This window comes from Poecile atricapillus, chromosome 7 (assembly GCF_030490865.1).
Source record: "Poecile atricapillus isolate bPoeAtr1 chromosome 7, bPoeAtr1.hap1, whole genome shotgun sequence".
NCBI lineage: Eukaryota > Metazoa > Chordata > Aves > Passeriformes > Paridae > Poecile > Poecile atricapillus.
In genome coordinates this window covers 9,294,487-9,318,975 of record NC_081255.1, presented here as the reverse complement: position 1 = coordinate 9,318,975, position 24,489 = coordinate 9,294,487, and the positions used below count along the sequence as shown (strand labels likewise).

At 54.5% G+C, this 24,489-nt stretch overlaps 3 protein-coding genes across 3 annotated transcripts; all 3 read right to left on the bottom strand.

Moving 5' to 3' along the window:
* Positions 1-602: 602 nt before the first annotated feature.
* On the bottom strand, positions 603-7,777 carry METTL13 (methyltransferase 13, eEF1A N-terminus and K55). The gene is made up of 8 exons (XM_058842698.1): positions 7,556-7,777; positions 6,059-6,806; positions 5,211-5,410; positions 4,447-4,642; positions 4,087-4,230; positions 3,692-3,901; positions 3,255-3,386; positions 603-2,881 (listed from the first exon to the last, which is right to left on the bottom strand). The coding sequence occupies exons 1-8, from the start codon at positions 7,706-7,708 to the stop codon at positions 2,607-2,609; spliced, it is 2,058 nt and encodes a 685-aa protein (XP_058698681.1). The 5' UTR covers positions 7,709-7,777; the 3' UTR covers positions 603-2,606.
* Positions 7,778-8,136: 359 nt separating this feature from the next.
* ITPA (inosine triphosphatase) lies at positions 8,137-11,256 on the bottom strand. Its single transcript, XM_058842701.1, has 8 exons — positions 11,108-11,256; positions 10,974-11,031; positions 10,822-10,886; positions 10,247-10,320; positions 9,949-9,980; positions 9,144-9,259; positions 8,623-8,699; positions 8,137-8,374 (listed from the first exon to the last, which is right to left on the bottom strand). Exons 1-8 carry the CDS (start codon positions 11,168-11,170, stop codon positions 8,254-8,256), a joined length of 606 nt encoding a protein of 201 aa, XP_058698684.1. The 5' UTR covers positions 11,171-11,256; the 3' UTR covers positions 8,137-8,253.
* A 2,389-nt stretch (positions 11,257-13,645) lies between these two features.
* VAMP4 (vesicle associated membrane protein 4) lies at positions 13,646-24,423 on the bottom strand. Its single transcript, XM_058842702.1, has 7 exons — positions 24,155-24,423; positions 22,934-22,980; positions 22,587-22,637; positions 16,115-16,215; positions 15,534-15,613; positions 15,305-15,356; positions 13,646-14,341 (listed from the first exon to the last, which is right to left on the bottom strand). The coding sequence occupies exons 1-7, from the start codon at positions 24,218-24,220 to the stop codon at positions 14,313-14,315; spliced, it is 426 nt and encodes a 141-aa protein (XP_058698685.1). The 5' UTR covers positions 24,221-24,423; the 3' UTR covers positions 13,646-14,312.
* Positions 24,424-24,489: the final 66 nt, after the last annotated feature.

Sequence of the window (24,489 nt, the reverse complement as noted above, 5' to 3'; positions counted from 1 at the left end):
TTGTGCTGGGAAAGGCAGAAAGGAAAAAGTCAACATCTCCGTGCCAGTGGAGGTTGCTAAGTGACGGCAGAGCTTGTTTCCATCCCGCCACTGACAGCGTGCCTACGCTGCAAGGGAAGGAAGTGAGGAGTAAGGGATGTAAACATGAGTACATTGCCAGAACACTCAACATATACATTAGCTTCATGTTTTGGCTGCCAGCAAAGAAATATTTACTATGTGTCAATTACTCCAGCCTGGAAGTGTTTTACCTGCAGAGGATTTGCAGCACTTGGTGAATTTGCCAGTTTTCCAGCTGAAATGAATTTTCAGACCAAAGTTGTCAAGCTATCAGTAGCTGCAAGAACAGCTGCAATGAACTGAGATTTCATCCTTACATTGTTTCTAATAGATGGCTTTTGTTTTTCCACCAGGATGTGGCGTTATGCAGCATTTTGGAAGCACAACAGAAAGGCAGGAGTGGACGAGGGGGGGATAAAGGCAGCCTTTGTATGAGCTCCTGGGGAAGAAAGGAGATGGTTTTGGTAAAATAAAGGGCATGCACACACAAGCCTGTGTCATTAAGATTATATTGAGAATTGCAAACTAAGTTAAAAATAGAGTAAATGCAGCACTGCTGATCTAGTTGAGAAATTTGCCATTGCTAAGCTAGGTGGATAATAGCTAGCTTTCAAAACAGCGCTCATCACAGAAGAGCTTTAGAAACTGCATGGGGGCAGGCACACTTCAGCTCCAGCTTCAGCCTCGTTTCTCCCCCGTGCTGTCCTGAACTCAGCACAGGAGGAGAATGCACTGGAGGGGTGACTGGCTGGTGAGTGACACAGAGGGCACCTAGCCAGGCTGCCTTTATCTGAGGAAGGGAGCAGGCCAGCCCTGCTCTCCTGAGCCTGGGAACCATCAAAAACACTTATTAAAAAAAGCATCTCCCTCTGCATAGATGGAGGTTAACCCAGGGAGAAAGTAGGGCACCCATCTGTCCCTCTGTGTGAAGGGAAACAAGGGAGGAAGCATCAGAGAAGGGATCTGAACAGAGCACTTCCCAAAGTAGAACCTGCTGGCAAATTAAAATGAAAATACATCCCCAGTTGCTGATCAGAGGGAGGTGCTTTGCTGGCAGCACAGCTGCAATGGTGCATGCTCAACACCAACAGCCCCATCTCCAGCATTGGTGCAGTGCCCACATGGCCCCCACTGCTTCAAGGGGCAAGAGCCTTTGGGGTGTCCTTTCTATGGCCCCGTGGAGCTGGGGAACTGCAAATTCTCAGGCTCACACAGCTGATCACCGTGCATTTGAAGTGGCAGAGGATTTCCCACAGATGGAGGAGAGCTGGCTCCTTCCAAGCAAGGAGAGGCCGATGAGGGGCAGCCCAAACCCTCTTGGCACAGGGTGTGTGAGGTGCAGAGCTGGGAGACGGCCCCAGCAGGAATGCTGAGACACAGATCCCTCCTGGAGCTACTCCTGGTGCGCTGTTACCTCCCTGGGCTGTGGAAAGGTGCCTGGGGAGGGTTTGCTTTGGGAAGCAGCTGCCAGAGATGTCCTCCTCAGGCTGCCAGAGGCAGAAGGGACCATGGAGTGAGGGTGCAGGATCAGTGGCAAAGCACCATTTTGTCACCTTGCTGTCTGCAAGCTGGTCACTTTGGTGCCGTGTCCCAGGCTCATTTTGGCACCAGCTGTTGCAGGGGAGAAAGACAAGCCCCCCAAAAATAGCTTCTGATGAATGAATGAGAACCTGCAGGTCAGCTGTTCCATAACCAGCCAGGTCAGCTCTTGAAGGAGCTGTCTGGCCAGGACTGGGGTGCTGTGGGAACACCCCAATGAGTATTTCCTGGCTGCCCTTTCAGGAAGGGGAAATTCCTGCTATTTTCAGGAAGGCTGGCCTGCACCAGCTGGGTAAATGGGTTGGTGTGGCCAGGAGCCTGAGCCCAGGGCTGGGTCCCTGCTGGCCCTGGGGCAGAAGGGTTCTGAGCTCAGGCATTTCAGCTCAGTGGCGATGGCTGGAGAGACTGAGAAGAGGGAAAATGTAGTGGGATGCAGTTTGGGGAGGGTGAGTGGTGAGGGGGCAATGGGGTCCAAGGGGCAGCTGCCTGCTCCCAGGACACGCCTTTGAAGCACAGAGGTGACTGTAGGTTTTCCAGGGGTGTGGGTGCTCCAGAAATCAGCCTTAGCAAAGCACTACAGGCCTGAGAGCACCCCTGAGCACTTTATTCTCCCAGCTCACAGCCTCCCACACACATCCACAAGCAGACTTGGAGCAGGGCTGGGGCTCTGCAGAGACACCAGGAATGCCAGAGATGCGGGGAGAGGCACCATCAGAACGAAAGGAGCTGTGCTGAAGGGGAAGAAGAGTCGGAGGGATGTTCTTCCCAAAGTGGGAAAGCAACCAGGCGAGACCTAAACCCCACAGTCCTGCCAGTCCCACAGCACCTTCCTCACCCCACCAGCTGAACCCTTGGGCTGTCCAACCCTCCACGGTGCCGGAGCCCTTCCTGAGGAGCCACGCCGCAGGAAGCGCTTCCCAAGCCAGTCCCATCCTTCCAGCAGGCCCAGGCCAGCCACGGGCAGCCCCCACAGGAGGCTCACGGTGTTGGAGCAGCAGCAGAGCCCCTCAGAGGATGAGGACAGACTGCAGCATGTCTGCCAGCACGTAGGAGCCGTCCCAGGGCCGCCCCGGCTGGCGCAGGGCCCCCTCCAGCGCCCGGGCCCGCGCCCCCAGCTCTGCGGGGCCGCGCCGGCCCGCGGGGCCCGGCTGGCAGAACAGGATCTCGTTGACCTCCCCTCGGATGCGGCGCGCGTAGAGCAGCGGGAAGACGTCCCTGAGGGTGGCCAGGACGGATTCCTTCAGCCGGGCGTCGCGGCACACCAGGTTGAGCACGAAGACTCCTGCAGCAGGGCGAGAGGGAGGAAAGCTCAGAGCCCACCCAAAAACGTCCCCCCCTGTGCCCCTGGCTCTGCTCCATGTCCCTGCTGCCACGAGATCTGTTCTCAGGTACCACCTACACCTTCTGCTTCCAGAAAGCTCTGCCGGCCCCCCTGGGATGTCTCAGCCTGCCTGAGCCAGCAGCATTGCAGGCCACCCACTCCATGCTGCTGTCACTGTGCCCACTGCAACACCCAGACACAGGAGAAGGGGATGCCACACAGCAATCCTGGCTGCGGCCACGATTCTCTAGCAAGAGAAATGGTGGCACAGCCCCAACTCCATACAGAACCGGCCAGCCTGGGCACAGGGACACGGCCAGATCTCCCCTCCTACCTTCTGGCTTGAGGATGGTTTTAACTTTCTGCAGAAAGGGCTTTTCCACAAAGGCTGGGGGCGGGCAGCTCATCCCCACCGTGAGGTCTTTGCTGTCCACATCAAACATGATGGCATCATACTGGGCTGGTGCTGCAGGACAAAGCACAGTTGTTATCCTGTGGGACACAGGTGAGCTACACACAGGGGAAGGCCAAAGACGGGATGGTCAAGACACCCCTTCAGCCACATTATGGATGTCTTCTCTGCTGGGGTTTCTCTTTACAAGCCCTTGGTGCTGGGGGAGACCAGAGACCTGGTGAGCCTGGAGATTGTGACACACGGCAGGAGATGGGCAGGAAGAGCAAGCAGGTGGTGACAACAGCCCAGGACCCTGCTACCCAGCGTGGCACCCACTGGGCTCGATGGGGCACCTGAAATGTTCTGTGAGATGGTACCTTCAGCTGCCAGCTTGGCCACGTAGTCCAGGCCATCGCAGACGTGCACCTGCATCCGCTCACCCTGGGAGAAGCCGAACCAGCGCGTGGCCACTTCCAGCATGGAGGGGTCGATCTCCACCACGGCCACGCGGGCCTGTGAGAAGTAATCGTGGACGAAGAGGGGCAGGCTGCCCCCGCCGAGCCCCACCACCAGCACTGCCAGCTCTCCTGCCAACCGAGAGCACCGGGTGAGCCAACAGGACACCCTAACCCCACTGTTCGTCCCACCCACTGTCCCCAAACCGCTTTGGGAAGGGTGCACGGGGCACCTCGGCCAAAAGAGCCTCTCCCCAACGGGCTGTGGCGTGGGGACACCTGCCCCTAGCACAGCCTCCCACTGCCAGCCTCGTCACCTGGGAGGGCGTCGGGGCCCCCCAGCAGGCAGAGCCCCGCAACCATGGCCTTGTGGTGCTCACAGCACAGGTAGCTCTTGTCGATGGCTCCGGGCTGTTCAGTGGGGCTGGGTTTCTTCTTGTCCTTCCTCCGCTTCTTCTGTCCTGAATAACAGGAGACACTGGCCAGTAAGGCGAGGGGAGAGATGGAGGTGCTTTCTGGGCACCACCCCCAGCCCTGTCCCACCCACCGTGTAAAAACACTCCCAGAGCTGCTCTGGGACACGACAAGGAGGTCGCAGCAGGATTTCTACCTTCTTCCTGTATTGCTCTCACTCTCTGCCACCCCGAAAAAGCAGCCTCAGCCCTTGCCCCATGTACCTGGGAGAGGCATGGGGGCCAAGAGCCGAGCCTCTGACTGCACCACGTTCCTGTTCTGGAGGAAGATGAGGCGGCGGAAGTAGAAGGTGCCATCTCCTTTCACATCCTCCACGACGAACTCCCCGCTCAGGGGGCTCCTGTCACAGTGCTGCACCGCCCGCACCCCGATGTCCCCTCCCACAGACAGGAAGGGCACCTGCAGGGAGGACAGGAGCTGCTGTGAAGCAGGAAAGGCTACAGGAAGAGAGCTTGGCAGTCTCATAGCATGTCCTGACTATGGCTACAGAGCCAGCATGAAGCAGACAAAGTAGAGGAGCAGTGGGATGCCACAGGAGAGCTGGGGATCTGCACTAGATTCACTCCCAACACGGGGAATACACAGAGCAAACGCAGCAAGATTTCTTACAAGAGCTCAGATGTGTGGAGTTGGGTCAGGAAGGAGAAGACAGAAGGAACAGAAGTTAAAGCCAGGATTAAGACGGGGGCTGGATGCTTTCAGAGTTTCTGGATCTCTGCTTTTCTTGGGATGCTGGGTTTTGGAGGGCAAGGACTTCACACTGAATCCTACCGCACAAGCACCACAAATCCTGCCTCCAAGCACAGGCAGACAGGGAAAACCAAGAGAGGCTGCACCTGAGGCCCATCTCCTGCCCACCAAGGCACCCAGCTCAGGCCTTGCAGCTTGGTCTCCCTTGCAGAAGAGGGTTTCCCTGCTGGCCCTGTTTTGGGAAGCCCAGCCAGGGGGCCAGGCAGTGGGGGCTCACCTGCTGCCGGGCAGGGAGGCCTGGTGGGGCCAGCTCCATGACCTTGGCTGACAGCTCTGCCTGGATGCCAGCCATGCCCTCGTAGCGCTGCTCCCTGTGCAGGGCCACCGTCAGCAGGCGCCCGAAGCCCGCGCTGGCCGCCAGCTGCCTCCGCCCTTCCTCCGTCCCAAAGAGCCACTCGGTTTCTCTGCCCTGTGGGACTGCAGAAGGGGCTGCCATCAGCCTGGGCTGCTCCTGGCCCTCGAGCCACCAAGGGAGGAGCCACAGGGAATGGCAAGACATTTAAGGGAGGTACCACTGCTTGGCTAGAGCCGTGCACCGTGACCACCAAGAGAGCCGGGATCTCTCTCCCCTGCTTTGGGCAGGGTCATGCAAGAAGCTGGAAAAGCCACATCTCATTAGAAGGGGGTGTCCAACAGGCTCCTGATCTGTCTCCAGGCTGTGCTAAGCCCCAGCTTTGCAGGCATGCAGGGTGGGAATGGTGCTGCTGGCAGAGGCCGACACATCCCTGTGAGAGCAGCCCCGGCAGTCTGGCCCTGCAAGCCAGGACACAGAGCAGTGACATCTTCCTAGCTGCAAGGTTGCTAATTTGGCTGTCTCACCAGCATCCAGGCAGGAATTGCCACCTGGGAGGTGGGGCAGGCAGTGTCCCTCTGCCCAACAAGCTCTGTGTCAGATCTCTGCCTGCACCACCAGGCAAATCCCACGGCAAAGCCAGGACTAAAACATCAACCCAATCCCACACAGGTGGGTTATTCCCCAAATTCCACAGGCCCTGAAGGGCTGGCTGTTTTGCAGCTCCTGGCCAAGGCAGACACCTGACTGCAGCCTGGTCAGGCTGTACTCACTGATGAAGATGGCAAAGTGATTGTCCCGGGAAGGTTTCACCGAGGTGCTGTCGACCACGTGCAGCGTGTAGCGAGGCTTCCCGCTCTCTCTGTCACACAGATCCAAGGAAACCTGTTCCCTGCAGGGGGTTTTGCTTATCTGGCTGCAGAGCAGGGCATAATGCTGCCTGTCCTTCACTGCTGCCAGCAGCCTCTCCGTGCTCTCCACCCGCATCGGCTTGTCCTGCTCCTCAGGGCAGATCTCCAGGATCTGTGCTGCTGAGCCAGGGATCTTCCTGAACTTTGTCATGACGTACACAAAGACCGGGAGGACAAACTGCTCCTTATCCCCGCTGCTGGCCACCTGGTGGACACGCACCACCCAGCCTTCCTGCGAGAAGTACTCCACCGCTTTCTTCAGCACGTGGGCTTGAGCCAAGGAGACGCAGAGGTAGCGCCCTCCCACCTGCAGGACCCGGCTGATCTCAGCAAACATCTGCTCCACCTTGGCTAAAGTGGCCTCCTCTTCATCGGTCAGGAGGGCATCCAGCGTGCCCTTGTCCAGGACCACCTGGAAGTGGGCGTCAGGGAAGTCCATGTGGAGCATGTCCATCAGCAGGTAGCTCATCCTGGGCCTCGTGCTCGCGCTGCGCTCCCGCATCTGGCGGATCACGGCGTCGCTGATGTCGATGTTGACGATGTCCTCGCACATCCCCACGTCGTACATCTGCTCGCTCAGCTCCGAGTTCCCACAGCCCACCACGAGAACCTGGGTGGTGGCACAAGAGCAGCGTGATGGTGAGAATACCCTGGAATATCTCTCCCCCCTCCCCATTTTAGGGGCAAATACCAGACGTGTGTAAGAGCTCTCTGTGAAACCACACCCTCACGGCCTGCAAACTCGCTCTCCATGGCCTAAGATAACATGTCCACAGAGAAAACTCTCATGGGCAGAGAAGTGATGCATCTGCTGTGTGTTTTTGAGAATGACCCCAGTGTTTTAACTCCCAGAGCTCCCCAGACCAGGGGTCTCTCCTGTCCTTACTAAAGCACACTGGGGCTTCACATCATCTGTGCCAGACCTTGCACACAGAACCAAATGGATTGGAAAAGATTTCTGGGATCTATGAGTCCGAACTATGACCAAACACCAGCACGCCAACCAGACCACGGCGCTGAGTGCCACATCCAGTCTTTCCTTAAACATCTCCAGGGACGGTGACTCCGCCACCTCTCTAGGCCGTCCATTTCAATGCCTAAGTGCCCTTTCTCTGAAGAAATTCCTCCTCCGAATGTCCACCCTAAAGCTTCGCTGGCGCAGCTTAATTCTGCGTCCTTTCATCCTGTTGCTGCTTGCCTGGGAGAAGAAGCCGGACCCCGGCTGGCTACAGCCTCGGCTCAGGGAGTTGTAGAGAGCGATAAGGTCACTCCTGAGCCTCCTCTTCTCCGGGAAAAACAACCTCAGAGCTCGCTGCCCACGAGGAGGGGACACAGCGCTGGTTACCAGCCGGGGCTCACCTTGTCGCGGGGCCGCACATACTTGTGCAGAACGGGGCAGAGCTCCGGGAAGGCTCCGTACCACTCGAAGGGCCGCTGCCCGCGCTGGCGGAAGAAGCGATCCCAGTAACGTGCGGAGCCGAACTCGGCGGGGCTGCGGGGCAGCAGCTCCATGGTCGGACCGAACCGGGCCGGACCGGAGCGGGACGGGCCGGGCTCCGCTCCTACTCCCGGTCCCGATCCCGGTCCCGCTGCCCCACGTGGTCCTCCCGCTGACCGCTTCCGGCTGCACGGCGCGCCCGCCGCCCATTGGCTACCTCCGCCCTGGCCGCTCCCCATTGGCTGCCTCCACCACGGCCGCTTCCCATTGGCTGCCTCCGCCCCGGCCGCTTCCCATTGGCTGCCTCCACCAAGGCCGCTTCCCATTGGCCGGCAGCTCCGCGCGCCACCGCGCAGCGGGAGCGCGCAGCGGCCCCCGCGCGCCCCCGCCCGGTGCCGGTGCCGGTGCCGGTGCCGCATCCCAAGCGCGCATCTTTAACCCGCAGCCGCCGGGCTTTGCAGCGCTACTGAAACAACACAAAGAGCGGAGGACGAGGCAGCGGTGGGTTCAGAAGGAGCAGCTTTAATAACATCCCGCAGCGGAAGGCGTGTCTGCAGGGGCTGCGTGTGACACGCACGGCACCTGCCTCGGCAGGGCTCGGACCTGGCGATGTCGGGCGCTAGCTGGGAGCAGGGCAGGGGTCTGCCGAGTTGCTCTGAAGAAAGAAAGCTGAGAGCTCGCTCAGTGCCCTGTACCTGTGTGAGATGGAGTTCTTCACCGCCTTGGGCATTTCAGCGTAGCTGCAAGGGAGAGAAAGCACAAGTGGCAGTGGCAGGGATACTACAGCACATCCCCCGAGCATGGAGAGCTCCTCCTCTGCCTCCCTGCTTGGCTCAGCAGGCAGCTGTAGTGACACAACCCCTGATCCAGGGGTTTCCCACCCTGTTCTGATCCAGGAGGACATTTCTCCCTAATGCCCTTCCTCACAAGGAACACCCTTGACCAAGGTTTGCCTTACATAAAGAGCTGTAGGTAAAACACCCCTTACGTCTGGTTGTAGCCATCTGGCTGAAAGCAGGGATCCCAGCCAAAATCCCGAGGGCCTCTGGGCTCCACTATCAGTCCCTGCCATGAGAAAGCACAAAAAAAAAACCCCTTAAAGACCCTTCCCTTGCAGTCACATTTCAAACACAGATCGAGACACGCAACCAGCACAGGCTCTGCAGGGTGCTGCTCCCTTCCCAGCTCCTCCCCAGCATGTGACCAAAATCAGCAGCTCCAAACTCACACTGCCCTGTGCTGACAGTGCTTTGACCTCTCCAAAGAACAGAGGTAAGAACAGCACCTGAATGCAGCCCTGTCAGAGGGAGATGGGAGCCGAGGAGACTGAGGGAATGTGCAGAGTTCAGTAAGCACCACTGAACAAAGGGCTGCACCCTCAGCACCCACCCCACACCAGCTACGCTCTCCCTAAGCCTGTTCCCAATATTCAGAAGCCACCACAACTGTCCTCAGTGGTGCTGTGAGACTCACAGCACAGCCCTCCTTCCCCAGGCACACGGCACCTACGTGGGTCTGGCCTTTGAAGAGCCTCACTGGCTCCTCTGGGTTCCCGCTGCTGAAGGCGAAGGTGCAGAGCGCGTAGGCAGACTTGTCCTCAAAGCCAGCCAGCAGCTTGTACAGGCCTGGGGGACACAGAAGGGAGCCTGGAGTTACTGCTGCTCCCTGGGAGAGCAGCACACCCACCCAGGCACGGAGGGATGGAGGGATGGATGGATGGATGGATGGATGGATGGATGGATGGATGGATGGATGGATGGATGGTTCCACATCACATTCCCAACCATCTCAGGAGGTGACAAAGCTCAGGCACCGAGATGTTCTCGGCAGGATCACTGCTGTGACTGAAGCCAGAGCCTCAGATCTCATCTCCAGATCTTCCTCTCTCTCATTTGGGAAACAACTGAGCATGCAGCAGCAGGGAGGACTAAAGACCCTGGTGATTGAATGTGATTAATGCTCATGTTAATGAGACCAGCAGAGGGTTTGCAGTCACACTCTGAACTGTGGGATCGAGGCACAGCAGGGGAGGGGAGCATTAGTGGAGGGGGGCTTGCCCTGAAGCCACAGGGAGCAGGAGGTCATCCAGGTCACACTGAGGACAAACAAGATGCTCCCAGGAGCCCTGCCACCAGCCTGCAGAGGCAGGAGCCTGGGAATGCAGGGATGAAACTACTGGGAAAAAGGATGAAGATCCTGGGAAGAAGGGCACGAACAGGCTTGAGGAACCTGCTGGTTCCCCCAGAAGGGGCAGGGAGCCACTTGAGGGGCAAAGGAGAGGGTTACACACAGAGCAGTAACATGAGGGCAGTACCTTCTGGCTTGAGTTTCTCCAGGAACCATTTTCTGAAAAGGAAAGAAAGAGGGAAGATGAATTTTTGCTATTATCTCCCAGAAATATCTCAGAAATACAGGCATCTTTGTGACATTGTTGCTTACATTTTCACAGGCCTTTGAATCCCTCTCAATGTGCTGTAAGATCACTCATTCTGGATTATTTACCAGGAAGGACAGACTTATCCCTTAAGCTGAAGGGGTGTGGAGCCCACCCTGCCAGCCTCTGCTCCTAACCCTGACACGTGAAAGGGGAAAAAAGCTTCTCTCCTACTTACATGTAGGGTCCTGGAAGGCCCCCCAGGGCATTGAAGCACAAGCAGGTGTCCTCTACTATAACAGGTCCCTGAACCTACAGTGACAGCCCAAGAGAAGGAGAACATTAGACCTGAAGGAAGGCACTGTCTCCAAATTCATTCCCTTGCTCTATCCCAGCCTCATGTTCCCACTTGACCTCAAAGGCAACCCACACCAGACAAACCCAAACTCTCCCCAGGCAGGCCAGAGAGGCTGAAGAACTGCAGGGAAGGTTTCCTACAGAGGAAAACGAGCAGAGTTGAATGCTCCCTGCAATCCTGGAGGCCAAGGAAAGGAAAATCCTGTGTTCCAGAGGCATGCCTGCATGTTTCTCCAGTCTCAGCCCTCACTTGGTTCTTGATGCCCATCCCAGAGACATCTCTGGAATGTCCAGCAGATATAAAACCCTTTGTCCTGCAGCCACCGAGCCTGAAGGAGCTTCAGTGCCCTCCCATAACAGCATAAACCACAAGAGCCGGCTGACGGGAGGCTTCCATGGCCCTGTCTGGGCTCCCTCCACACCCATCCCGCCGGGAAAAGGGAAAGAACGAGCGACCTGCCGGGCGGCTTCGCGGCACTTCTGCACCGAGATCTCGTCTGGCTCCCCCTGGTACTCGGGCACTGCGGACACAGCGATGGAGCGCTGCTGAAGCACAAGGCCCGGACGGGACGAGCGCCGCATCCCGCCAGGCCCCGCCAACAACTTACGGTCAATTTTCTTCGCTACCAGCGTGTAGGGAGAGGAGTCCCCGAGGATCTGCGTGACCTGCGCAGGGAGAAGGCCGTGAAAAGGAAGGGAGGAACAGAGGCAAACCCTCTCTACCCGGTCCCGCCGCCCTCACCTCCTCCAGTTTCTTGGCGTTGCCTGTCACGAACACGACGCTCCGCCGCGCCGGCGCCGCCATGCTGACCGCGCGCGCGCCCGCCGCGCGCCCACCAGCCAATCAGCGCCCGCCGCTCCGCCGCGCCCCTCAGCGCTCGACCAATGGGGACGCGCCCGCCCCGCAGCGTCCAGCCAATAGGGAGCGCGTCCGCCCGCGCTAGAGAGGCGGGAGCTGCCGGTCCGCGGTGGGGGAGTCTCGCGAGAGGCGCGCGGAGGACGGGGCGGGTCGCCATGGCAACCTGGTCCCCTCATGGCCCCGGCCCTTGTTTACAGCCCCGGCCCTGGGACCCGCGCTGTCCTTCCTGACCAGAATCTGCTGTAGTCGGGGAATCGGGAAGGGCACTGTGCTCCGAGATCTGGCGCTTTCTGTCATCAGGTGTCGGCGCGATAAACGTTCCGTCGTTGATTTGCTGCTGGTGATGCCTCTCACAGCCAGAGCTGTCCCTTAGGAACGTCTGTGTCCAGGACAACCCCAGCACTGAGTGACCTGAACCTAAAACTGATCAACACCCAATTTTAGCACCTCGGGGCAGTGCACTGATGGTTTGGGTTGTGGCAGCTTTCCCTGCCCTGCATCTCGGGTAAATGCAGGAGCAGCTGGCGGCTGTAGCAGAAACTCCAGGCCTCCAGTCCAGAGTTGTGTCCATGGGGCCGGAGTGGAGCGCTGCAGAAACAGGTCAGTGCAGGCCAGCGCTGCTGGGGAGCAGGGCCCTGGGATGGAGCAGCAGCAGAATCCCAGCTCTGCCAGCGTGTACCCAGACCTGCCAAAGCTCCTTTGCAAGGGGGACTCCTCAGGAAGGATTTCCTTCCCCCTGGGCTGCCCAGCTGCCACAGGCAGGAGGCCTCTCTGCAATTGTGTCACATCCCTGCAGCCCCCCTTCCCTCAGGCATGGGGACCCGGGCTCACATCAGCAATCCCGGGAGGAGGAATGCACTGCTTTTGCCAGAAGATGCCATTCCCTGTATAAAAGAAATCATGTGGAAAACAGCAGCTGATGGTCTGGTCCTCTGCACAATGCAGGAATGGGTAAAACAGACCCAAAGCTTGGGTGAAGGAATTGTTTTTGTTGTAGAATCTCCTTCATAACATCTCCTAAGTGAAAACCAATCCCCAAGCATGCAGATGCTGCTGGAAACAACACCCCTTTCTGCTGACTGTAGTTCTCTCTGCCACCAGTCCAGCATGGGACAGCACAGGCTGCAATATAAAACCACAATACCGAAGGAATATGTGGAGGATTGCTCTGTACCACCCCAAGAGCAGACATTTCTAATGGCCTTTCCAGCCTTGTGGTGAAAGAAAATCTATAAAAATTGCTTAGCAAATTCTATTCCTGTGATGTTTCTAACCAGGAGTCCTGTGGCACCAAGGTTCTGCTGTGGGTGGCAGAAGCAGCAGCAAAGGCAAGACTGGGCTGGGGGAGAAAGGCAGAGGCACTGGCAGGGCTCTGCAGCAGCAGGAGTGAATTAACTCACTTTCCAGTTGGCAGGACATGGTCCCAAACAGCTCAGCGAGATCTGCAGCCCCCCTAGAGACAGGCACAGTCCCTCCTCATCCACCTTCATGATCCCTTGCAGGCAGAGAGTAGCCAAAGGCACAGGCAGGATAACTTTTGTCCCTTTCACTGAGGGCATGATGTTAAAACCAGCCTATACTTGAGGAGGAAAAACCCAGCTTGCTTTCCTGACTCCCACCTGGAGAGATCAGGTCTGGCAGAGGGGAAAAGGTTTGTTTATATTGGAGCTGGGCAAGGGAGTCTGTAATCACATCCAACCCTCTGGCCTGCTGTGCTCACTCCTAATCCCCTTCTCTGCATGGGGCAGCACTCAGGTGGAAACTCTACAAGGTCCTGGGGGTAGGGACAGAGGAGGAAGTTGGGACATGGCACTGGAAATTGTCTGGGGCACCATTTCCCCTCTCCAGAATTATTTCAAACACGTGCTCAGCAGGGCACTGCTTCTCTCATCTGAAAAAAAAACAAAAACAGAACCAGAAGAGCTTGGCTCAGCTAAAGTGCCAGGCTCAGGGCTGGAAAGGGGAAGGCTCCCAGAAATAAAGGACTGACAAAAGTGCCACCAGCATTTGAGACCAAGGCTGGAAACAGCCAGAACACCATAGTCCCACCGATGGATAGAGGAGCTCAGTTCCTGTTCATTCCAGCACAGGGGTCCCTACAGCTCCCCAGTGCCCGTGGCTGGGAATAATCCCCACCCCACAGGATAACAAGAGAGCAAAATCTGCTGCCATTCAGGACCACAACCACCACACCATGGTGAAGGGCTCTGAATATGAACTGGGCTTGTTCACCGTGCATGGGTGGCAGAAGAATTGTTCTCCTGCTGTGTCTTTATATAATAATGCTGCTTGCTGGGTTTTACACACATTTCTTATTTTTGGTTAAGAACACAAAGAAACAGGGACTCCCAACCTCGGAAAGCCCTGAATGTCTTCCAAAACTTTATGAAGTTTTATGAAGTTGTGAAAAAACTCCACGTGTACAGTCAAAAATAGGTTTACTGGAATGTTTTTAGTCACAGCTGTAAGCAGCAATACTGAAAACACTGAGCTTGTGCATTCCCATGGCAGGACCAGAAAGTCTTCTGGATTGTAAAACCTAATTTCATTTTTTCTCTTTTTCTTTTCTTTCTTTTTTTTTTTTTGAACAAGAGAAAAACAACACTCTCACAGTTGTCCTCAAAACAATCGGTTCCCTATAATATATTGGTATATTTCCCTTCAGACATTTATCCCCTCCTTTTTTTCTGATTCAAAGACAGAGTCCCCTCTGCCTTCCACAGCAGGCAGCTGCTCAAACCATATTATTATTATTAATAACATTATAACTCAACCATATATACAGATAGACCATAGGGGCAAGTAGCCAGCTCCAAACCAGAGACCCAGAATTCCACAAAACAGGTTGTTTGGGATCTGAATCTTGTGTTATAAAAAAATAGTCTGACAGCAGGAGCAGGTACTCGACTGGAAAAAGGTTGGTTGGTAGTTCTTAAAACGCTCCCTTAGAACTGGCTGCTTGCCACCACCTCCTGCTCCCAGGAGAAAAAAACAAACAACTTCCAAGCTATATACAGATATCTCACTTAAATTATACAGCAGTTTGGTTATCCCAGAGGCAGCTCCACCGAAGCCTCCAGCTGCCCTGTCAGGAGCGGTACTTCAGGACTATGGGGACTGCAAAACACAAAGAAAGCAGCTCTCAGCACACACCCATCCCTGCCAGGGAGTCCCCCCATTTCTGCAGTGACAAACACCCAGCAGCTGCAAGCAGAAGTGTTCCCAAGCTAAAGCAATCTGCTGTCTGCACACATGCTAGACAACATATCCAGCTATCTTCATCTCCTTCCAGCTTCCCAAAACTAAACCAGATGGGATTTTCCATCAGTCTCTCTCTCAGCCCTGCTGCCAGCTTTGCCTCTCCCGCTGCAGGCTGTGTGTCAGAAGGACAACAAGCCATAAGGGCTTTGCTGAAGGAACAAGAACAGTTACAGAGCTGCCCCTGGGCACTTCACTGGGAGAAAACCCTCCAGACCCAGTGGCACAGAAGAGCTGCACTGCTATGCTGGGCTGCCTGGATCCCTGGAACATGTCATTCTGCAGGGAGAGGGATCAATTCTTTCCTGGAAGAAACACGCTCTGGCCATTATGTGCTGTTGGGTAGGAAAAGCAGTGACATCTCTGCTCTGGGGAGCTCCAGGAAAGGCAGAGAGCATGGGAAGGGACCAATGGCAAATCCACAACAGCTGCTTGATGGAAATTAAGCAGCACATCAGCTTTGGGGAAGAGCATCTGTACACAGCAGGCTACACTGCAAGGTGGCTGATACATGTAGAGATGTTTCTGGAAGACACTGCCCTAGCCTGAAACTTTTCCATGTGCCATCTTGGGATCAGTCAGTGCCAACCCTGGGTCAGTACAAGCTTGGGAGGACACTGCTGGCTTTCTTTTGGTCACAGGACTTGGTTTGAGCATGCTCCTTGGAGAAGAGGAGCACAAAATGCTCTGCAGACACCTTTATGGTGTCTTAAGGCAGAGTGGAGCAGCTCAGGTGCTGTTCCTCAGGGATAACAGCACCACAGTGTCACTCACAGCACGGAGTGCCACCAGACATGGCTGGGATGATGTGAAGCTACTCACCAATGATCACGAGCAGGAGAATGACCACCACCATCGCTATGATCGCCTTCATCTGCAAGAGGAGCACACAGGCACCTTACACGGGGTGTCAGGGGTAGCTGCTTCCCCCTGAAAGGAGGCCTTTGCCTCCCAGCATGTTTTCAGCTGGGAAGCAGAGCTTCTCCACCTCTTCCCAGGGGCAGGCAGCCCTTCCACAACCCCAGCCCTGCCTGTTCCCCTCCTTGCTCACCTTACAGTCTCGCCACCACATCTGTCTCCGGAGATGCTTGGCTCTTTTGCTAAAGGCTGCTGCATTGTCTGATAAACTGTCTATTAAAGGAAAGAAAGGAGTCAGTTCAGTGGTGCACACACTGCCAGAGCACCAACTCACCTGTTCTAACTCCACTGAGTTCCATGCAATGAAAGACCCAACCACAGCATGATTCACCAAAGCCACAGCAGGGTCAATGTGACGCCCTTCACCAGAGCACACAGACAACTCCCACTGTGCTCCCTCTGTACTGGCTGCTCTCTGAGGACAGGAAATTGCTCTGCAAGCCAGTGGACAGTGCCAGAAGACAGACCAATCTATCTTGGCTTTGCTTGAAGGACCAACTAGATCCCAGCACCCAGACATCTCCAAACTAATGCCTCTGCAAAGAGCAGCAGGTAAAGGTGGGGAGAGAGTCAGCAGAAAGCTGGATCAGCAACCTGAGGCTGAGCAACACCACTCTCAGGAGGGACAGAGATGTAAGCTCAGGTCTGAGATGAGGTGCTTTCAGAACTGAACCAGGTTAAATTGGCCCAGCAGAGCTGTGTTTGACATCACACCTGATTTATCCTGCAGGTCGTCCAGCCGCTCGCCCCTTTCGATCACCTTGGTGATGTTCTCCTGCATGACATCGATGACTTCATCCACCTGGTTCTGGACACTGGGGCAGGGCAAAGGCAGCGTGAGAGGCAGAAGTGAGCACCAGAGCTGCCCAGCCTGGTGGGATCTGAGAGCTCACCCACAAAAATGAAAGGGCACAACGGTGGAAAGAGGTTGATGGGATGCAGAGAAAGCCAGAGGCATGGCATTGCATGGGTGGATCTCTGGCAATCCCAGGAACAGCAAGGGAACACAAGGGGCTCAGAGAGAGCATTGGGAAGTCAGCAGAAGTGGGACACCCTTTCTAACACCTTTAGCACACAAATGCAGTATGAAAAAACACTAACTGCTGTTGGTGGGCACCTCTGCTACAGAAGAGCTCACAGAGGGGAAAGAAGAAGTATAAAAACCGTAACTTATCTTTCTACATTTCATAGAACTCTAAATCACACCCTTGCTCAATAACTTGAGGTAAAATTAAATCAGTTCCCTCCTCCAGGAACTGAGTTGCTAAATTAAACCCACTCTGCCAGGGGCATCAAGAGGATAGCAAAGAAATGGCTCATAAGAACTAAACCAAGTTATAATTCATCTTCTCATAGGTTACACAACTCTGTGGGTAGCCTTCAGTGAACAGTAGCCTAAATCACACCCGTAAGGTTATTAAAAATGCATTTATTCACTTCAGAAAAAAAAACTACACTGGCAAGAGAGAAAAATTTTCCTGGTGGAAAAGTACTGCTCCATTCTGGTTTGTATTTTGGAGCTAATACACACTTATTTTCCTGGAGATAGAAATGAGGATTTTCTTGAGGCCAGAGTGATAACAATATATTGTTTGAGACATACCGTTCCCAGAAAGGCAACAGCAGGATCTTGGAAGCAACAAAACAGAAACAGCTCCAAAGAGAAACAGTAAATCCTCCCCCACGGCCCACAAAACTGAGGCCAAGACAGAATCAAGGCCAGTCAATGGGGCACTGCAGAATCAGAAACAGGGCTCTGTTCTCACCACCATGCCTCTAATTAATTTATTCATTCATTAATTCATTACAGACATAGGTTCACACTGACCTATTTCTTCTACCAGCTACCTGCCTCCCACCAAGCAGACATCTGTGCTGATGAGGAGCAGCTGCAACCAGCAACAGTGGTCACATCACTTGCTCATATTTACTTACTGCTCCAAATACAGGTGAGAATAGCCGTTAAAGGGCATTTTTTTCCCCCCAGAAAGCTCTAGAAAGAGTTCCACATCTCTAAATATGAAGGGGTTTCCCATCTTAGCCTTTCAGGTCGAGCTCTCCAGCACCACTGCACTGTGGCTTTCAGAGCTAGAAGAGCCAGGCACCTCCTCTGAAACCAGGGTGAGAATTTCTGAGCCAACAGCTGTAATAAGGCACATGCTGGACTCCAGCAGCACATGTAAAAATTTGCTTTATTTAGAACAGCATAAGAAAGGAACCTGTCTTCTCTGCTGCATCACAGAGTCTGTGGGAGCAGCATCTCTCTGAACCCACCTACACTGGGCGGCGGCAGCCCCTGCCTTCCACACTGACAGGAATTGCCTGCCAGGAGCTCCTTATCTGGAAGGGAAGGGCACAGATAATCCCCAAAGACCTCTCAGCAGGAACTGCCCCGTGCCCAGGAGCCTGTTCTGATCCACTGTTTGTTTTACAAAGCCAGAGGCGAGTGGCAGAGCTCTGGGAAGGTGGCACAGAGGATGCTGCCCAGGAAATGCACAGCAGTGCCCTGTGGAGCCAAGTGTCCACCCCACACAGGACACACAGCCCCAAGGCCCATCCCTGGGGCACTGGGTGACGAGCAGGCACGTTCTGCAGGGGGCTTTCCTTACCTTGGCACAACAAGTCCCAGCTTGGAGCTGCCAGCAATGCAGCTACAGCTTGGGGCGAGAGGAAAAGCACCAACATCTGCTACCCCAGATGAGCCAACTTGGCAAAACCTCTAAGCCTCAAACATCGGCTTCACACGCAGAAGTCTACATTTGCAGTATGTAAATGTTTCTAAAATCATTTTCTGGCTTGAAAATAGAGAGATTCCCTCCCACAAGAGATTTGTAACCAAGTTATCCTGGTTCAACTAACGAATGGGAACACACAAGGGTAGAATACATCTAGGAACTTGCAGAGCAATGCAACACCACCCGTATCCCTGCCAGAGCAGGTCAGAGCCTTGAGAGGTGCTGCTGCAGTCTTGGGACACCCCAAAGTGTTGGAGGCAAAACAGGCTGGTAACTTGAAGCTGCTGTGGTGGCTTAACAGCATTTGGGGGAGAGCTATGGAGCACAAACCCTTAGTGCCCAAGCTTCTCAGTGTCCTGTCTGCTCTCACTTGAGCTGCTGACAGAATGCTAAGGGCCCTTGTGACCTGCCCAAACCCTGGGCAAGCTGTCAGCTGTCCCCAGAAGAACATTTCACAGAGAATGGAGGCACAAAGAAATCAAGGCTTATAAACTCCCAGGAATGTTGAGGTGTTGACTCCCATGGAATACAGATACTGTATATATCCATGTAGCACTGTTTTGCCATCTGGGGAAAAAACCCAACGAAACAACAAAGCAAAGAACAGGAAGGAAGAGGCCAAGCCAGGGAAATTCAGACCTCCACACAGCACCTTAACCAGACCTTGCTTTCTGCTCTCTCCCACCCTTTACTGCTGCCTCTCAAGGAGGAGGCTGAAAATGCTCAGCCTATGTATTAGCCCAGCAGCTTCAGAACAAATTCAAAAATCCCCACTAACTTGGCATGCCTGAGGTAGGAAACTCAAGTCACATCAAGAAGAAAATATTTTCTTGTTTTATTTGGCAAGAGGGAATGAGTCCTCTAACACAAAGTGTATTTCCTGTTGGGGAGCTATGGGCTTTTGACACATACACTTCATGAGCTTTACTCCTGCCAGATTTCCAAGAGAAATAAAGTGGAACAAATACCTGCCAGGAAAGGGAGCAAGACAAAAACATGAAATATGTCTCCCACGACCTTATTTCTTACTAATTACTGCAAGTCTGATGCTTTTAACAAGGGCAGCAAACATACCCCATCAAAGCAATGAGATCCAATGGCACTGAGCTTGCTTCAGACTCCTCTTTTCCTGTGTTCTTCTCTTCCAGAGTGGGAGGAATAAGCCTTTCCATTTTGGCTACACTGGGTTAGGTACTGAAAACCTGCCTGGGCTGGTCAGGGTGCTGGGCTAACAACAGTGCTGCATTCTCCAGACACTGTAAACAGGCTGTGCACACACCATGGGATGTGCTGCTTGTCTCCAAGCTGGCTGTTTGCAGCCAGCATGACACACTCCAGTTTTCCACCTCAGTGCTATTAACAGTGTGTATTTTGGTGCAAATAACACCCAAACACCCCTTGCTGTGGCAGCCACCTGGGGAAGAAGGAACAGGAGGGAGGGCCAACGCAGATGGAGGGCACAGAGGCAGGAGGCCAGCACTGCAGAGCACTCCCCAGCTCCTGCAGAGAGCCCTGCTGTTCCCAACAACAGGGTAGCAGTGCTGAACCACACCACAAAGTCCTGGATTGAAGTTCCTGCTTAGTCCCAGCTGGGAGGAAAACAGCAGCCTGTGCATCCCTGAAGCCTTTCAGTCATTGAAAGGATTCTAACAACAATGGTTATCTGTCAACGTGGTCTTGGTATCACCTTCAGATGAAAGCCTGGCTGTGGCTGGGGTTCACTGCACAACCTGCAATGAGCCCTGGGAAGCTGCAGTCAGCTCTTTCCTCAAGAGTTCAAACCATTCCCCAAAGCTTCCCCCTGCTCAGGGCCTGCAGCCAGCCAGAACCAGTGGGGCTGGGAATGCTGACCCCACCTCCCCCCCAAAGCAGCACAGTGATGGATTCACAGAGACCAAGAGGCTCCTGGGGAACCCCAGCACTGTGCTGAGCCTCAGCAGCATGGACAAGAACCCAATGGCACAGTTCCCTGAAAGCACAAACATCAGCAGCAAAGTGAGTCAAGCAGTGCAGAAAAGGGGCTGATTTTAGCAGAATTTTTGAAAAGATGGTCTGTGATGAGAAGCTCCTTTTCCATATAGAAGAAATCCAGCTGGAAGATGAACATCCCAGCTTCCCTTGAAAAGACTCTCGTGCACACATTCAGCACTTCTTCCAAAGCCTCAAAGCAAAGGCACAGAAAGAAGATCAGCTCTCCCTTACCTGTTCTTTGTACCTTTGGGGAAAAGGATAAAAGTCCTTTTAAAGCTGCATTTCCCCAGCCCACCCTGGGGATTGGGAGGCCTCAAAGGAGCCAAAGGGAACCCATGTGACCTCTCAACTACCAGAGGAGAGTCCACCCCAACCAAGCAGCTTCCAGACACAGCAGGACAAAGCTCAGCTTGAAGGGGACTGACACATCCTCCTGTCACTGTTGCTGACCTCTTTCCCCTACAAGGTTTGCAATGTTCCCCACAGCTGAGCCAGTCTTGAGGGTCTCTGCTGCCAAACTCCACCCTGACCCAATCCATTCCCCTTTCCTGCCAAGGACAACTAGGAAAACTTTCCAGTCTTGCCCCTCACGTTTAACATGTTCCACACCTTTGCTCCCATAATCCCATCACTTTTTCCTCTACCCAATCCTCCACCCAGTTTCCTTTTACGCCCATCTTCACACCTCGTTCCTCCAGCCCCGTACTGCCATGGCCTCTCTAGCTTTGCCCAGCTATGCCTCAGCTCTCCAAATGCTCAAATTTCTCTTTAAAATGTCTTTTCCTTACAGTTTTTCAGCAGCCACCCAACCCTTTCTTTGTTGAGACAAAGAAAACTGACTCACTATGAGGCCAGGCATTGATCCCTACAGCACAAGGGTTGAGCTGATCAGAAACTTCATAGCGATCTCCATGACAAGAAGTGATGACTGCGTGGTGTAAGTGCTTATTAAACAAAGCAATCAACACTGATGAGAGCAGAAAATAAATTCTGTTTTGTAACAGATGCTCTAGATGCTCCACAGATGTAGGCCCTTGATAGCCCAAGGGACATATTCCATGCCACATCCACTATATCCAGGCAACCTCTGGCAAAGGGCAAGCCTCGTGTGTGGGCCATTAGTAACATCACACCTATGGACCCACCAGCTCCTGGCTAAATGCTTCTTTCACTTTTCTTCCTTTTCACAGGTGCAGTGTCCTCCTCTACCTAAGCCACTGCTCCCTCCTGCCAGGCTAAGGCAGTGGAAAGAGAAGAGCTGTTTTCTCCCACCAACAGGGAACACAGCAGACACTGTAGGTGCTGTCCAGCAGAGGAGGATGAAAGGATAGACACTACCCCTTCTCTACCCTTCTATGGAGGTGAGACCCCACTCATCAACTCATTCCCTCCAGATCATGCCCTAGAAGGGAGGCTCTATCCACACTGGCTTACTCCAAAGAGCAGTTCCTCTCTATCAACAGCATCCTCACACTCTGGAGGGAACAGAGATGCCCTGAAAACTCAGGGTGCAGCCACCTGCCCTCTGCCTCTTGTGCAGCTCAAGTGCCCTTCACTCCTCGAGATAACAAGCACAGCCTAATGCTGATGGTGGCAATGAGTCATGCCAGAGCTGTGCTGGCTTCCTCCTGGCATGGAAAAAAGCCCTAACCAAGAGCCACACTCAGGCTGCAAACAAGACCCAGTCTGAACAATGCCCACACAGATCTCTGTCCTGGCTCCACAGAGATCAGCAAAGGAAACAGGGTAACACAGACCAGGGGGCTCTAAGTATCCCCACACTTTTGATTGAGCACCACCACCACATCCTTCACAGGAAAAGAACTGGAGCTGAACAAGCATCATCCAGGAAATGACTCGATGGGAGAAGGATCCAGAGTGTCCACTCCTTCCTTCTTGCCCCACTCCTCCTCCTCCAGATGGAATGGTTTCCTGTTTTCCAGCTGCTTTGACCCCAGTGAGTCACTGTTCATCTCCAGGTCACCTGTATCAGGTTTTCATCTGGAGAAGAGGATGCCAGAGGAGCAGCTGCTGCCCAAAACCCATGGTCCTGGTGTGCTCCTGACCACTTACTTTCTTGAAACATTAAGGAGCATGTTACAGGATGAGGTAAAATCAGAAATTAAAAAATGGTGCTGGGAAAGGTTAAAATTCAGGGTTAAAGTGCTGCAGAGAAAGAGCCTCACAAAAGCATGGAACAGGTCACCACCAGAACACAACAAGGGCTTCAGAGACTCCAATAAGCTACTGTGATGTAATCTTATCCCTCTGCCAACACACAATTTCTTGACAGTCTGCATCAAAGCTGAGATTTCCTTTAGCTGTGGACACATGGGGTAGGACAGGTCAGTTAAAAGAACACAGGCACAAGGAGTGTTCATGTGATGAGCTACACAGAAATACTCTGACAAGACAGCAGCAGGAGCTCACTGTGCCAGAATAAATAATTATCTCTGGGACACTAAGGAACAACAACTTACTGCCTGATCTTGTCATTCCTGGGTCCAAATCTGGATCCAGAAGGCACCCTCCTGCAGGCAGAAAAGAGCAATCAGGACAGAAGGTACAATGAAAACATGTTTTTAAACCAGACCCAAAAGATACAGAGGAGAGAACCAACGCCTTGAGCACAGAGGATTGTTTTCATACCTCCCATCAGTCCCTCCCATGTCTTAGGATCCGTCTCACTCTTACCAAACGTCACACCAATTAATTCATGCTCAAGGGCCAAGGCTCTGGAAGAACATCCCAAAGGAATCAAAGGTTTTCATTCCCAAGTCCCCAGTCTCAGAGCCACAGGCAGGTATGACACTGCATTCCAACTCACAAGAAAAAGTCTTCCTCTTCATCTGAGTCTTCCTCCAGCAGGTTCCTCTGCAAACACAGGAAAACCATCTCATCAATAAGCAATCACCATCTCACACATGCATTTCCAGCCCTTAGGATGAGATCAACATCTGCTGAGTGCAGGAAGGCCCTCTCTGCTCAAGGGACAATCCCCAGCCCTCCACTCCAAAATATCAGCATCACCCACGGCCACCCTGGGCTGTCCCATCCACAGGGGAAATCAGATCCACTCTGGATTTGGAGGACGTGGTTTTTCCACCATCTGTTGGCAGCAGGTGTAAGAGGGGTGACCACAATGGAACACAATGGCTTCCTTGGGCTGGAGGGCAGAGTGGTCTGGCAGCTCCTCTGCTTTGCCCCAAAGGGCTCCCTGGGGATCCAAAACCTGATTTTTAAGAGCAGCCCCACAATCCCTCCGAAGCCTGAATGTTCTGGACAAAAACATTTCTGCTCAGGGTCAAAAACAATCAAGAGAGGGAGGTGACACACTAAAGAGGTGAGCCCAGGGTGGTTCTTGGGGCACCAACAGTTGCAGCTTTCCCATGTGTAGATCTGGGCTCCCACCTGCAAGCCTGATGCTCTGATGTAGAAGCTCACCTACATTTCCATCCTGTCAAATTTGCTCAATCGACTCAAGCAAACCTGCAACACCATGCAATAGTTGCAGCCGCTGCTTCCCTCCAGGGAGGAGCAATCTGCTCTTGGCAGCACGGGCTCCTGGTCTCGCTGACAGCTGTGGGGAGCTGCAGCAGCATTTCTGCCCACAGCCCAAAGCGAGCTTCAGCACAGCCTGACCCCAGCAGGTTCAATCCACTCTGTCCAAACCAGGCAATACTGGGACTTGTATTCAAAGCCTGAAATGTGAGGGGACCGTAGTGACAGGGGAAAAAAAACAGCTGTGAAGCACTGGGTGACTTCACTCCCAGGCCGTGTCCCTGCCAGGCTCCGCGGAAGGGCAGGAGGCTGGAGCACACCGGTATCTCCCGGTGATGCGGACCGAAGGAGCCGCAACAGGTTCCCAAAACAGCCGTACCGAGGCCGGGGTGACACACACGGCCCGGGGCTGGCGCTCGGACAGCCCGGACACCGCGCTCCGGGCAGCTGGGCCCCGCTGGACGCTGGGGCAGCACCGGGAGACCCGGCCAAGGCACCCCGGCCGTGAGCACCGAGCCCGCTCAGCCCCCGCGGGAGAGGCACTCACCCGCTCGCTCTTCACCGAGCCCGTCACCTCGTCGTCGTTCAGGTGCCGCTTGAATTTGGGAGGCATGGCCGGTGTGTGCCGCGGGGCTCCGTGCCCGGGGAGAGAAGCCTGGAGGAGAGAGCAGGGAGCGCCCGGCAGGTCCAGGACGGGACCCGCCGCCCCCGCGCTCACCGGGCCGGGCCGGGCCGGCGGGAAATGGCCGGGGCCGGAGAGTCCCCGTCACATCGACCGCGCGGCGCTCCGCCCGCCGCGCCGAGCGCCGAGCTACCGATGGCGGGCGGCCCGGGGCGGAGACACGAGAGGGAAAGTGGGCGGGGCCACCCTGAGGCGGGGCG

Coding starts and splice junctions, on each gene's coding strand:
- METTL13 (XM_058842698.1), bottom strand. CDS start 7,708: ATGGAGCTGCTGCCCCGCAGCCCCGCCGAGTTCGGCTCCGCACGTTAC. Junction 3,387..3,691: donor GGCCAAGCTGGCAGCTGAAG/GTACCATCTCAC, acceptor TTTGTCCTGCAG/CACCAGCCCAGTATGATGCC. Junction 2,882..3,254: donor AACCATCCTCAAGCCAGAAG/GTAGGAGGGGAG, acceptor GCCCTGCTGCAG/GAGTCTTCGTGCTCAACCTG.
- ITPA (XM_058842701.1), bottom strand. CDS start 11,170: ATGGCGGCGCCGGCGCGGCGGAGCGTCGTGTTCGTGACAGGCAACGCC. Junction 10,887..10,973: donor GGTAGCGAAGAAAATTGACC/GTAAGTTGTTGG, acceptor CTGTGTCCGCAG/TGCCCGAGTACCAGGGGGAG. Junction 10,321..10,821: donor GCCGCGAAGCCGCCCGGCAG/GTCGCTCGTTCT, acceptor CTGTCACTGTAG/GTTCAGGGACCTGTTATAGT.
- VAMP4 (XM_058842702.1), bottom strand. CDS start 24,220: ATGCCTCCCAAATTCAAGCGGCACCTGAACGACGACGAGGTGACGGGC. Junction 22,981..24,154: donor GCTCGGTGAAGAGCGAGCGG/GTGAGTGCCTCT, acceptor CTGTGTTTGCAG/AGGAACCTGCTGGAGGAAGA. Junction 14,342..15,304: donor TCTCCTGCTCGTGATCATTG/GTGAGTAGCTTC, acceptor TGTGTTTTGCAG/TCCCCATAGTCCTGAAGTAC.